Raw genomic sequence first — 15,090 nt, 5'->3', positions numbered from 1 at the left:
AGGATTTAGAAGATTTCCCAGTGATGAAATGTCTCCCCAGATAGTAACCGTGTCTGTTCATTAAATGTATCTGTATAAATTAGGGCATATTTCACCAACTTCCAGACGTTAAGAGTGCATGGCATTCAGGAACACCAAGTAAGTAAAATTAAAAACGCACAAACACAGTTTCATTGAAATGGAAGAGTGCTTTGCTGAAAGTCTTTTGGTTCTTGTCATAAATACTTGCATGTGTCCTATCATTGCTTGGAAAGAATTTGTACCTTGTGCTTAGTGCTAGAACACAATACAGTTATATTTCTGTTCAGTTTCCCTGGTATGTTGTTTACGAACCCACAGCTTGAAGTCATCGATATTTGTGGTTCTGTCCATGTGCCCCCACCTTGGGCAATTTGTCTTCAGGCAGTGTTGTTTCGGTCAGCCTAGCTGAGCCAATCCTGGCTGGGCTTGCTGCTTTGTGTTAGCTTGAACACCTAGCCAGATTGCCCACTGTTGGTGGCGTGGAAAGGGGAGAAAGAAGGAAACAGGATGCACTTACCAAGACCCGGCTCTTGCAGCTCAGTAATAACACTGCACGTGAGCAGTAAGGAACGTTACAGATGACTGCTATTCTCCACATGAAAGCGCTGTCGGGAGACGGTCCTGAATGTCTTCTGAAAACAAATCTGCACCACACACCAGCAGACATGAAACCAAAATTTATTAAAATACTCTCATCATATTTACAATTGGAAGCCATGAGTGCAGTTTTCTGCAAATTCCAAAAAATAGAGCTCTATCTCTTAAAACAAATTAACAGAAGTATCAACAGATTAGGATAAATATAATCTATCACAGAGATAGAATTCTTTGAATAGACAATCTACATTTTCTAACCGATATATTATGTACAAAAATACACTTGATGTGGTGACCAAATAGTGTCAAGGAGGGAAAAAAAAAAAATATATATATATAGACACGCACATATATTTTCATTATGTACAAGTCAATATTGGTTCCTTCACCCCTTCTTTTTAAAAATAAATACTTCAGTTGGTTGCAAATGACCTTTACAAACCCAACTAATGAGCATTTCTCAGCTTTGACAAAATTAAATATGCAAACAAATTAGAAATACATATTTTTAAAAACGTAAAGGGAAAAAATACCTGAATCCAATTAGCTTATATTTAAAAAATGTCCAAGAGCATGTAATGTAAGCTTTCATGCCTTCTCATTTCTCAAACTGTCTTTATTATTGCTGAAAATCCTTTAAGATTACATCTACAGATTAACTTAACATTTAACAGAAAAGCCAAGATTTTTCCAGGTCCAACGACTGACTACTTAGGACATGCTTACACTTTCTTTTTAAGCACTTTCAAGAGTGTAACAGTTACTGTTGATCTGAAAATAACCACAAACTGTCAACATCCTGATCCAGATTCGTGTAGATGTTTGAATAGTGAGTAGTAGTAAGAATGGGGTTAGCAGTAAAAAGCCTGTGATTCAAACTGTTTGTACAGAATTAAGTCAGTTTGTCCCGCAGCACAGAAAAGTTCTTTCAGGTTCAAAACTTCAGTCTTACGCATCCTAGATGGTGAGACCTGGACTGATTTATAATTTATCAAAGGATGGTCCCTCATTAGACAGGTCTAAAGTATAATCTATGAGAAATTGAAAAGGCCTAGAACCCTCCCTTCGATCGTCTTAAAATAAAGTAGACTACGATGAAAAAAGAAATGTATTTTCCATCTCTTTTATGGATTTTTCCCTCTTTGCCTAAGTGATGAGGTGATGCTGACATTAACAGGAGGCAGTCACAGTGCTGGGTCTCACTTGGTGACAGCAGAGCAACCCGTCCAAAGGGCTGGGGAATGGCGCATCAGGCTTGGAGGGAGGGAGGGAGGGTGAGGGTAAGAAAGCCTGGGTCCTGGAGAGACCGTAAAGGTAAAATGAGGGAAAAAGCTGTGGGCTGTGAAGGAAGGGGAGGCTGAAGCACAGGTATTGAAGGGAGCGGAGCGAAATGAGGCCAGGTGCCAAAACGACTTTTGGACAGGCATAGAGAAAACAGGAAGACGCATGCGCAACCAGCACCAGGGGCATGAATCTGAACACAGGCCAGTTTCACTAGGGTACCTGCTTTTCCAGAATGTTGTCAGGCACTCACCAGTACGAGGTACTGAACACTCACTCCCATTTGCCTGATGAGATTCCTGGAGCTGCCACTGAAAGGCTGCCCATGATATAAGCAAGGCAAAAATCACCAGCCCCTAACAGTGCATTATATCAGCACGACATTGCACCCTGGCCTCCGCGTTCAAATTGTCCTTCTCCGCGTCTCCTGCTCTACTCCCACATCCCATCGCTTACTCTCTCAACACCCTATGGAGACATCACCGCATGGATCAAAAATGCATTTTAGGAGGAAGCGTCTGGGGTCCAGGGTGTCACTGAGAAAATTAAGCCCTAAAGGACTTGAAGTAATTTACATTTGTTAGGCCTGATTCCTATTAGGATGCTGACTGATTTCACTTAGGTTCTGGGCACGCAGCTCAATGCTGATTTTCCAGGCCAAAGCACGATCCCCTAAATCAAAGTCCAGGGGCACCCTGCTTCCCACGCTAGTCTAAATTAAAACTCAATGACAGGAAAAAACTATGATGAATCAATGACATGTTTTCTCTAAAAAAATTGTTCAATTTCGAATTTTATAAGTTTCTGCCTTTTTAGGAGTATTTTAGATTTCTTCTTTAAAGGGAAGTTCTTTTTTCTTAATGCTAATATTCTTTGAAGATTATATTTTACTAAGAGTCGGGTCATATTATTTGTGTCTTGAGAAATTGAAGCATTACAGAATTGTAAAATTTATGATTTGGGATAGACCTATCCTTTTGGTGGACCCCCAAATCCTATGTCTGTCACTCTGGACAGACGGGAGTTGTACTACTTTGCCTTCACTCACAGATTTGTGTCCAAAGGAAATGGATGTCTCTGGAGGATTTGAAAGAGTGCAGTCCCAGTGGGGCTGAAACCACCTTCTTTATGCATTGGGGGTCAGATATGAAAAAGTAAGATTATAGCTAGAGACAAGTTGCCAAGAAGAAAGGAAAAAGAATGAGTTACTTATAGTTTACTCAAACCTATCTAAGATGTAAAGATTTTTAATCTCCTTCTAGTCTCTTATTGGGAAGCATAGTAAATTTTGTATGCTATCTACCCATTTTTATGCTTCTCATAAACCTGGAATTCAAAATCCATCCCAAGAGTTCCCAGAGTTGTTCATTCCTGAACACATTTATTGTCCACGCCATGGGGAGGTAGAGAGTAATTTCCCTGTTTATTCCGATGTCTATGGCACTAGCCTTTCATTTTGGAAAGCTGGCCCAGGTGAATAAATGAAAATACATTCGTTTCATGAGACAAGAATAGAAGCAAGCTCTGGAAGAGGACACTGAAGGAAAGGAAGTACAATTTCGCCAAAGATGTTGACAAACCATGGTGAATGCATGCCTACGAATGAATGCAGGCTAAGTATAAGATAACATCTTGGGGGCTCCCACTATATATGGGGAGAAAGATTCCTTCTCTTGTAAGACCTCCTTACAGTTTCAAAGACAGACAGCCCCTTGGTGTCTGCACAGGTAGAATTTAGGGAAATGCTCAGCCTACAAAATAGCCTAAATATAGCAGAAGTTGTTTACTCCATGGAGAAGAATTACAGATTCCTGGGAGGTGAATTTCTGCTGGAAACTATGGGCTCATTTGCATTTTGCTAGCCCAATGCTATCAAATTTCACACGAAGCATAAAAAAAAAGCTCCCAGAAGTTTTTGGATTAGCTTTCAGAAAAGGAAGCAGACGGGTGCTTCTTAGTACATTTAAGAGAAGATTAAAAAACAGAAAATTATATAAGCATGGATGGAATGCAGAAAGATAAATTAATGGCATTAGCTACCACTTTCCTATTAAAAAAAAGAGATTAAGTTGGTCTTCCTCAGATCATAGTATGCAGACGGAATTCTGGAACAAGTACTTCATAGATGTAATATGCAATAAATTCCAGAGTTCATTTCAGCTCCTGACTGAAGTGAACTATCACACCAGAGAAGAGAATGATGCAAAGGAGCAGGTTTTTTTGTGTTACTGGTTATCACCAGGCTGGTTGGGTGAGGGGCTGGAGTGGAGTGTGCGGGCAGGGGGGGGGGGGGAGTGAACCTAGTAAGCTCTCCTTGAGGACAGCTGGCCTCCTGAATGAGGCTTGATTTGCTTCCTTAACATCTCTGTTGGTAGAAGCTGCATGAGGGCTTGAAGAGACAGAGTTAGATAGCTGCCATTTTAATATCTTCACGTTTCCAATTAAGTTGTTAACTACTCAAATTTCCCAAATGCTAGGTTTATAGCACAGCGTTGATTAAGAGTTTTGGCACAACTAAGGCTACTGAATTGGCTTCAACCCTGCATGTTAAAATGCTCTTGAATTCACTCCTTCCCAGCAAAGAGTCTATTTGGGAGGGTTTGGTAGATTGCCCACTCCTTGGAAGGGGAAATGAAGAATTGTGAAACTAGAATTCAGTGCTCTAACAAGGTGTCAACAACTGATGGGTGTGTAGAAATGACACAAAGTGGGCCTCCTGGTCACATACAGCTGTGAGTAAGAGCCTAGTGATGCCTGGATTCAATTGCTAATGGGGTTATAAGCACTGTGATGTGTGCTTGCTGCAGCCAGCCATGCTGAGGCCAGTTTCTGAAGGTGCTTTTCTTTTAGTGATTTTTTTGTACCAATAAGAGGGAAGGTTCCAAGCAGCTGGATTGTTTTTCTCTATAGCTGGAAGATGGAAACATATCCAACAAGTTGCTTCATTTTGGCAAGGCTAAAAACGATTCATACTTTTCAAATATTAATACTATTAGGTTGGCCGCATAGCCTTGTTTCTCTTGTGGTGCCAATTTCTTCATGATGACAAAGTAGCTGACATGAATGAATGTTCGTTACTTTATTCAGTCCACTTTCTTCAGCTGAATTGTTCCTAAAGGTACAATAGCCAATATATGAAATGGGGTTTGGATGGCCTTCCAGATGTTCCACACATTTATCAACTGATCTTAAGAGAACGCAGAGTAAGGATGGTGTAATGGTCTGGCCACTTCTTCCACTATATCACACCACTTTTCCTTGTATGTGGCTTTTTAAAAAGTACACTATTGAGGGCAATCCTCGACTCTTTCAAATCCACACTCTAAAAACTGCCTGGTTGAGGCGAAAGTCGCAAACTGGCCACAGACAGCTCTTACTTTGTCCGTGTTCATCAGCTCGCACAGCTGTTCCAATTTTTCTGTGCTCAGGATTTCCACAACATTGGATTTCACAGTATGTCCATGTTTTGTGTGGTTTAGAAACTCATAAACTAGTTTGTGAATTACCAAATCTGATGCTTTTTCTTTCCCTTCCAGCTTTTGGTCACCCCTCCCCCCCATCAGAACAGGCAGAATCAAAGAAAATTACGCACAAATCTAAACTACTTTATAAAATGATATAGTTGATATTTGGACCAGATATTTTTGGGGAAAAAAGCTATATATTTTGGACTTCTTTCTTCTCCCTGACACAGAAAGCCCCAAGTCGGTTTTATCTTTATTTGGGGAGGGGCGAGTACTATAAAATAAGCGATTTAGGATGTCAGGGAATGAAGAAGTTTCCCTGCTAAGGTTACAGCCTGGCTACCGGGAAAGAGCCCGCAAGTCTGCGTTGCTGATTCCCTTGATACTTGCACTAGGCCCTGTCCTAGGCTATCTGCAGCACGCAATGCTGTGTGCAATGATCTGTGTCCATGATGTCAGGCAAGGGAGAAGCAGAAACAGAAACGAGAAAATATAACATTCAAGAGAGCAAGAATACGATTAAAATGAAAATGCCCCCGTTGCACACAGTATAACCTACAGAGAGACGTGCAATCCCAGGCCAACAGGCAAATCTTTACCAAAAATAACACGACTCTTCTGCTACATCCAAACCTGGTCCTCGGAAGAACCGTAGCAAGGGTTTCCAATACCACCACCAGAGTTTCATTCCTTCCTTCAGTCTTTCCACCAGCAGCATATAAGCTGTTCATTTAGGAAATGCCTTTCCTTATGGTTCTTAGGAAAAAAAGAGGTGCCTAAGGGGGGCTCAGTGGCTTACTGGGGGGTAAGGGGGTCCAAGACTAGCACCCAATCTGGCAAGTGATTCCTTAACCACACGGCCAGTTTGTTCTGGCTAGAACAGTTAGAGATGCACTCACATGCTGGGTTTCCTTGTGCTACTTCCCAGATCTCAGAAACTGTTTTCCATTATCCCTAGGTATGTTTGGTGGGCGTTTGAAGAAACATGTCAACTCAAGGATTCAAAAGGCAGCAGGTCCGTCGTCACCATGATCGCCTATCTCTGCTCGGCTACACTTTTCCCTTTCCTGCCCTCCCCCCACCCCCGTTAAGCTGCCGTTTGTGTTAAAAGCCATACAGCACACTTCCTTCTAACCTCATCTTTGACACCTCACAGGCCTGATGCTTTTTACCTAACATGTTTATATCATGTTTTAGTGTAATATATGATATACTTGTATGCTTGATGATGACTGCAGGTTACTCGTGCAAGAATCCAAATTGCTATCCAATCAACTATGTCCTCAGATGTAATGACTTTTGACTAGCAAGAGACGATGTTGCTTCTAAATCAAGGTTTTTCAGAGTCTGACTAGTAAAGTTGGGTGTGAGTGTCTGGTTAAACACAGGGTAGCAATATTGGCCACTCTCCCTCTAGTTTGGGGAAGGCTGTTCTTAGAAAAGCCCCTCAAACCCTGCTTGCCTGAAATGCTCAAGCTGCGTAAGTGGTACCCTAACTACTTCCTCTCCATGAAAAGTTTAGAGACACCTGTTGCATTTACCATACTCTCAATTGCATTTTAGAGGGATCATTTCAAGGGGTTCCAGGTTGTTTTAGATGGCCCACCTTGAACAAGCGCTTGCGAACCTTTACTGAGCACTGACTTACCTTAGAAACAAAGGCTGTGCCAACACTTCAGTAAATGTATTAACTCGGGAGGGGGCATCCAGACACACAACACAACAAAATGGGTGTGAATAATGGAGATTCCGCCCTAGTGTCTTAATACACTTAATATATTTGACTAGTCTGACAAGATCACCAGGTTTCCCCAACAGAGCAGGCAAAGTTTAGTCTTTAGAAACAGGCATTTTACTGCCAATTTCTAGCCTGTCCACGTGGATGGAATCCAACTTGGGCTGCGTTTGTCTACTTCTAACATTAAATATTGCTACTCATTCCTGTTCAGCACTGGTTCCCCGAGAGCGTGTTCTTGCAGGGTTACGTGGCCACAGTGACAGGCCTGTTCACTGTCAGTGATTTTCTAGTGAGCACCCTCCTTAGAGACCTGAAGTGGACCAGTGACTCCACCGAAAGCCCGTGCTGCTCTCGCCCCTCAAGTCTGTGGGGACCAATGAGGATCTAGACACATGCTAATCTCACTAACTCAAAGTTGATCCCCCAGGAATGGACAAGACAGGCACGGACAAGACAGGCACTTTTCTTCTGCAAGGTAATACTAGAAGGAATGTCCCAGAGCACAGGATGACTGCCAGTGGAATCTGTTTTAAACTGATGAATTTCTTAGGTTTTCTTCACAGTTGAAAATGAAGAGAAACAATATAAGAAAGCAGTATGAATATCTTCTTGCTCTCAAGCAATTTCTTTTATAATGTTAGTTCCTTACCAGCTTTTTTGTTCTGCTGTCTCATCGCTTATTTTGAATTGGGGGAAAAAAAAAAAAGACCCAATCATGCTACCATATTCCTTTCTTTTGAATTATTAGAGAAGGTGGTTAGCACCTGCACAAATATGGCTTCTGTGATTTGATTTGATCCTGACTGCGTTATATTAGGATACAGTGCTGCTTTAATTAGCTGACTGTATTAGGGAGTCACTGAGGGGCCTGATGATTGGCAGGCAGTCCTGGGGGGACACTCAGGTACCTGGCAAATTGAGAGGTTCTGGGAAGAGGCTGGGGTCAGGGGCAAGGCTGCACATGGCAGCCCAATCAGGAAGGGTTTTAAGGTTCTCACCCACCTCTACACTGTCGACCACCAACTGGAGAAGGCTTGGACCTCTTTCCCTTCAAGGTCGAAAATGGATAGTCTTTGATCCTATTCTCAATTCACCCCCAGTCCTTTCTCTTTTCCTCTCACAAGATAGATTCGAAGAGAGGTGACTTAAGGAAAAAAATGTCGGGGGAGAGGTTCAAGGTGTTTTCCCTCGTGATTCAAGGGGCAGCGCTCATATGGACTCCCAGGGTCAGGAGAAGCTGCCCGTCCATGATATTCCACTCAAAGCTTAATATTAACGTAATCACCTTCTTTTTGTTTTGATGTAAAGAACCTTTTTAATGCTCTTAATTTTTTCAACATCAAAGACTCCTGCTTCATCCTAGGTCACATGTCTGTCAGTCAAGGTCGTGATGAAAGGCTGCGAGTAGCATTTGCTCCCCTGTCTGGAAACTGCTTCTTGAGGTTGGTGGGAGTGGTACAGACACACACAGTCCCAGAACATGACGCAGGGCTCGGCTGAATGCCAACACGGCTTCACCCATTCATGGACAGTGTGAAATGTGAAATGTGCTGGGACTGGGTCACTTGCCCAAGCAGGTACTTTGACCTCCATGCCTGTGCTGGCTTGGGTATCACTGTTTCTTCCAGGAATAAGGGTACGAATTTCTGCTGGGCAAGGAAACCACAATGAACTCACATAAAAACAAATGAATGGGTCTTGCTTAATAGCTGATGTCAACTCCCTGTACAGTAATTTCTTCTCCAGGATGAAGTTTATGGCTATTTAACTCCCTCTCTACCCACGTATAGTTCCATTTTCTGTCCTTTCCATTAGATGAACAACAACGACAACAAAATTACCATTTCTTTCATCTGGAAAATACATAGTCTTGGGTGTCTTAAAAAATAGTTTGGGTAAGTTTCGACATTTTTGGTGAGAAAGATGCTGTAGGATCTTGCTGCAACAGGATCAAAATTAAGATCAATAGTCACACCAGCAGTGTGTAAAGATCAAGGCTCGAATCCTCTCAAGGCAATTGTCATAAAAAAACCTTCTCTTCTTCTGTCACAAGCTTGGATTAGAAAGCTTGAAATCTCCACTTTTAAAGACATTTGGAAAATCTTGGTATTTCTTCTGGTCTTGTAATGGTATGACTTTGGACCTCTACAAGAAACAATAATTAAATATTCCTGCAATGTTCCCTTAAACAGTTTCTCATTGTTCCTGTGGCTTAACAAGGGACTCCCTTAAGAAGGCACGGGGTGCTCACTGGAATGACCTCACAAAGAGATGAGCAAAACAAACGTGTGGTGACGTATCTTTCAAGAACTTCCTGCAGCACTAGTGTTGCAAAGGATGATGCAAGAAAATGCATCTTGCTGCCGTCATTCTCACATGGCTCTGTATTAGTTAGTGGTCACGCTGGCTTCCTTCTGACGCAGTCTTTCTTTCTGTTGTTTGAGGAAAAAATAGGAGTTTATTATCATTCTTTTTTCTAAATTTTCATCTTTCTCAAACTTTGATTCATTTCTCAAAGTTTTGGTCTAGAGGGGCACCTGGGTGGCACAGTGGTTAAGCGTCTGCCTTCGGCTCAGGGCGTGAACCCAGAGTCCTGGGATCGAGCCCCACATCAGGCTCCTCCGCTGGGAGCCTGTTTCTTCCTCTCCCACTCCCCCCGCCTGTGTTCCCTCTCTCGCTGGCTCTCTCTCTGTCAAATAAATAATAAATAAAATCTTAAAAAAAAAGTTTTGGTCTAGAATGATGAATAGAGTTGTACTCCATGCCCTAGAAATGACAGTAACTCTATCCTTTCCTGAAATGCTGTCGCCTGCTCCTCCCAAACTATTCCCCTTACTTTCCAAAAGCAAACCACGAATGACCAGCTAATCAATCAATGATACCCATCTAAAAGACTGACCTTTACCATGCGAGGTTGGTCTGTTCTCTTCCTCTGTGACAAAGGTCCTAACTTTGCAGCGTTACTCAAAGACTCCTCCTACCCCCACGCTCAATCTATTAATGGAATTAGGGAATGCTTAAGAAATAGTTTCTGGGGAGTCTAGATAGGAAAAATCACTGTTTCCAAGCTGCATACATCTGCATATGGTCAAGATGGTGGAACTGAACAAAGCCTATAGAAAACGGAAGAGGAGCAGATTTAATCCATGCTCCATGGAGGAAACTCCCATTTTGCCATGAATGTTCTGCTCTGCTCTCCCTGAGCTTCCTGCCCCCAGGGCAGCCTTCTAAAGACAAATGACATGGAAGTCGGCTGGCAAGATATAAATACAGATAAGAATAAAAAACGGAAACATGGATCCTCACCTAAAGTTTCTAGGACTTTAGAGAAATAAAATATTAAGTATAGCGAGAATGGGTGTATCTGCTCTTTGGGGGGGGGCAAATAAAAGGCTAAGAAAGAAATGGAAGAGGTATCCTTCCTTGCACGGAGAGGCCCCCTGTGAACAGATCCTCAGCTGCTTGTGATCTATGAGATGTGATACGCTGAGTTACTAAAGTGGCCGACATATAAACTCAAGCTGGTGATCTCTAAACACCCATCCCCAGTCTGGATCCCATCTCTGACTTGTGAATCTGAATCAGCAATCAGTTTATGAGATCTTCCCGAATTCCCACCCAAATAAACAACAACGAAAGAAACAACCCTAGCAAGTTGAGGATGGCACCCGGGAGCTAGCTCACAGAGGAGGACACCTCCAAAAACATGCCACAGAAACCCACTGTTCCCCTTTGTCTCCAGGGCTGAATTCATTCTGCACCCCTGGAAATAAGATTTGGCTGTACAAGTTAGGATAGGGGCTGGGGAAAGGTGTGTAGGCTGACCAAGGAGGAAGACAAAAGCCAGGGTTGAACCCATTGCCACCAAAGATCGTGTAAGTGAATGTACTGGACACACCACCAAAGGGGCACAGAGGATGTGTCCATTCAGCCAGGAGCAGCTTTTCCTGCTCAAGCCGCAGGACGCCGACTTCTCCACGTCACACTCAACATTTGTTTAGCTGCTGATGGGGCTGTTATGAGCGAGAGACACCCTAACCAAGCAACAGAAAAAAATCTCACTTCACGACTTAAACTTCACTTAGATGGTCAAGAAGATTCAAGGAGCTGGCCAACGGTTCTTGTAACTCAAAAGGATAAAAAGAAGTAGCTGTGGGACACCGGGGCACAGGGGAGGTGGGGTCTGCAAACTGACCTGAGAAGAGCGATACTCCCGCTTACCACTCACTGCTGTCCTCCAGGGCAGGGACAACTAATGCTGCCAAAATTTGTAATAACAGGAAAAACAGCTAACATTTTTAAGCTCTTATGATACACTGGACAGTTTCTAGGTCTCTCCATTTCCTCAAAATAATCCTAAAGCGAAGGTAGTATTCTTTCTCTCTTTTCCAAAAAGAAGCAAAATCATTTCACAAAGGTTTTACGACTAGTAAGTGGCTAAGCTGGGATTTGAACCCCAACACCTTGGGCTGCTCACCATGTAGCTACTCTATTGTCTCTAATGTATCGGTAGAGCTTCACTGTGAACCTTCCCAAATGGGACTGTGGAGGACAACCTCCCCTCACAGCTGGGAAGACCGACTAGCCTCCAAGTTTCTAGCTCGCGGAGAGACGTCAGGGGACCCAAAGTCTGGGTCTGGTGTCTGTTACTCATCTGTGAAGTGATCCTAGGTAGGGTGTATCTTTCTGTATCGTGGTTTCTCCAATTATCTAAAGAGTATAATCTCAACCCCTTTCTTAAATGCTCAACTATTTTGGGAGAAAGGTGCTTGGAGATAAGGGGATGTCTGCCTGGGGTGTGGAAAGGTGCGACATGGCAAGTGACTCAGTTTGCTTGATCAGGAAATGATCCGGAGGAACACGGGAAGTCGTGTTTTGTGCCTCACTCCCTTCTTACCTAGGCTATTCTGGGATGGGAACTGAGAATCTGGATACTACTCATTCCTCTCAGTTTTATCCTTTAAATTCAGACACACTCCCGGATGCACCTCAGTTATAATGAAAAGTCTTGAGGTTATGTTGAAACATGCGTCTCACCAGACTGGCCGTGGGATTGATTTTCTTTGTCTCCACTTTCTTCTCTGATGTCAGCTTGCTGACTGATTCCTGAGCCATTTTCAATCTGAAATCAAAACAGGGAGTGGGGAGGGGAGAGAGAGAGAGAGAGAGGCCAGGTTAAACAGTATCCAAATGCTTTTGAATTAACCAACTATATATATATATATATATATATAGTTATAGTTTCTATCCTTATAGAAATATAAGGAATGGGTTCTCACTGCCTTTAAATGCTCAGATTTGAACTCTAATCAGGTGTGAAGGCATGTTTTCTAGGTTATCAAAATTGAATTTCCTTCGCTGGCTGAGGGGCTCACCTATGACCTCAGGGGACAAATGCAGGAGCTTCTTCTGATCTATGGAATGCTAGGTGGGCTCACCTTACTCTCAGGGAACACTTCAAGGCTCTCTGGCTTGTGATGCACTCAGCAGATAATACAGAGACAATTTTGCAAACTGATGTTTTGAGGAAACATACGAAAACTACAAATATTAAAGTATACCGATTCATATCAAGAAAGTGAAAAGACAACCCACAAGATGGAAGACAATCTTTGTAAATCATATTCTCGATATGGGACTTAAATTCAGAATATATGAAGAACTCTAGTAACTCAAATAAAAAGACAAACTACCCAATGAAAAAAATAGGCCAAAGATGACATACAAAATGCTAATAAGCCCATGAAAAGATGCTCAACATCATTAGTCATCACGGCAATGCTAATCAAAGCCACAACATAACGCTTTACTAGGATGGCTGGAATGAAAAAGAAAGATAGTAACAAGTGGTGTCGGTACAGCTGTGGATGAAATTAGAACCCTCAGACATTGCTGAGGGGATTATAAAATGGTGTAGTCACTTTGGCAGTGTCTCAAAATGTTAAGCTCAGGTATCATATGACTCAGCAATTCCGTGGCCAGGTGTATAAATATATATGCATACCCAAGAAAATGAAAATATATGTTCATATAAAAATTTTAATATGAATGTTTATAGCAACATTATTCATAACCGCCAAGAGAAGAAACAACAGAAATGGATAAACAAAATGTGGTCTATCCACACAGTGGAATACTACTAGGCCATGAAAAAGGAATGAAGTGCTGATGCATGCTACAGCATGGAAGAGCCTCAAAAATCCACATAAGATTGGATTTATAGGAAATGTCCAGAGTAGGCAAATCTATAGAGATTGAACCTAGATGAACAACCAGGGGTTGCGTTGGGGGGAGGGGGGAAGACTGCTAATGGGTAAAGGGGTTTCTCCTAGAATTAGGTAGAGATGATGGTGGCACGTCCTGGCGAATACACTACAAACCACTGAATTGCACTCTTTCAAAGGGCCAACTTCATAGTGTATGAATTATAGCATCATATTTGCACAGCCAATAGTTAGACAATATCAACTCTTATTGAGGATACGGGGAAGTGGGAACCGCCAAACAGTTCATTAGGGAGGAGTGTAGATCTGCAGAGCTGGCTTTGGCAATATCAGGGGAAACAGAACATGTACACCCTATGAGCCATCAGTTCCTCTTCCAGGGAGAAACCCAAAGAAACCTACGTATGTTGACACACGGCTTTCTCTGGGGCAATATATGCAATATGAAAAATTGGAAACAATCTAATGATTACGATCCTTAGAATAATGGATCGACGATAATAGCAAATAATACCAGCTAACATTTATTGGGTGCTTACTCAGTGTCAGGTAGTGTTCTATCTGCTTGATTTGAATTTAACCATTTAATTCTCACCTGGCCTGATGAGATGGAAAGTTTCGATATTGCTATTTTACAGGTCCTAACCGCCTTACAATGCTGCTTTACATACTATACTCATTTAATGGAAATTGTATAACTGTGAGAAGATATGAACTAGATTTACAAACTCAACAATTACAGGTGTCAGAAACATGGTACTGAGGGGCGCCTGGGTGGCACAGCGGTTAAGCGTCTGCCTTCGGCTCAGGGCGTGATCCCGGCGTTCTGGGATCGAGCCCCACATCAGGCTCCTCCGCTATGAGCCTGCTTCTTCCTCTCCCACTCCCCCTGCTTGTGTTCCCTCTCTCGCTGGCTGTCTCTCTCTCTGTCAAATAAATAAATAAAATCTTAAAAAAAAGAAAACAGAAACATGGTACTGAGAGAGTGAAGAATTCTGCAGAGTGGTGTACTTAAGGAGCCATCTAGCATGATGGTCAAGAGCTCGGGCTCCAGAGCCTGACGGATTTTATTGTTAAGATAATTCTTAGCCCCACCACTTATGGGCTGTGTGACCCTGGGCAAGTCACCTCTAATGATACTAGTGCTGCTCCACAGGGTCACTGGAAGGACTGGGACCGTCTCTGTGCAGCTCAGGCAGTGTAATCGCTCACTGTAGGCTTCCTACTGTTGTAACTGTGCACGTGGTACATATAGAAATAGCAGTCACACAACAATACTGTCCATGGACGTGCGTGTGTGTGTGTATAAACACACCTAGCAACACCTACCTATATTCACATAGGGACTGGAAAGATACTCACTAGTTTCATGATAGAGCTTATCACTAGAAAAATGGAAGAAGAGAATGACATTGTCAGAACTTTACTTTTATCTATAATAAAAGTTTGTTTTTTTATTATAAAACTAATATGTAGCAAAATGTTAAAAGTTAATTCTAAGTGGTGGAAATATGGATGTGTTATATTATCCTTTGTATTTTTCTTTATTTTCAGTTTTTTTTCAAAAATACTTTTTAAGTATTAAATAAAGATCCAGAAACCCAGACATTTAAAAAAAAAACAAACACGCTTTTGCTTCAGGGTCTCAGATGAAAATCTTTTGCTCAATATCAATGATATACTTGCTCAATATCGAAGAAGTAGTTGAGTGCCTTACTTCTTCACTTAGCTAATTTTACACAATTTACTTAAAATGCATGTTTAG

At 42.1% G+C, this 15,090-nt stretch overlaps 1 protein-coding gene across 3 annotated transcripts in view; it reads right to left on the bottom strand.

Annotated features, from left to right (window-relative positions):
- Positions 1–683: 683 nt before the first annotated feature.
- FMN1 (formin 1) overlaps positions 684–15,090 on the bottom strand; it is a 339,089-nt gene continuing 324,682 nt past the window's right edge. For all 3 annotated transcript variants that reach the window (XM_057306184.1, XM_057306185.1, XM_026480077.4), the window contains 2 exons: positions 12,139–12,223; positions 684–9,533 (listed from right to left, as the gene is read on the bottom strand). In XM_057306184.1, coding sequence (XP_057162167.1) covers positions 9,489–9,533; positions 12,139–12,223 — 130 coding nt within the window. In that variant the 3' untranslated portion in view covers positions 684–9,488. The remainder of the gene's footprint in view (positions 9,534–12,138; positions 12,224–15,090) is intronic.

The sequence above is a fragment of the Ursus arctos genome, unplaced genomic scaffold (assembly GCF_023065955.2).
Source record: "Ursus arctos isolate Adak ecotype North America unplaced genomic scaffold, UrsArc2.0 scaffold_36, whole genome shotgun sequence".
Lineage (NCBI taxonomy): Eukaryota > Metazoa > Chordata > Mammalia > Carnivora > Ursidae > Ursus > Ursus arctos.
This window is presented reverse-complemented; position numbering and strand designations above follow the sequence as displayed.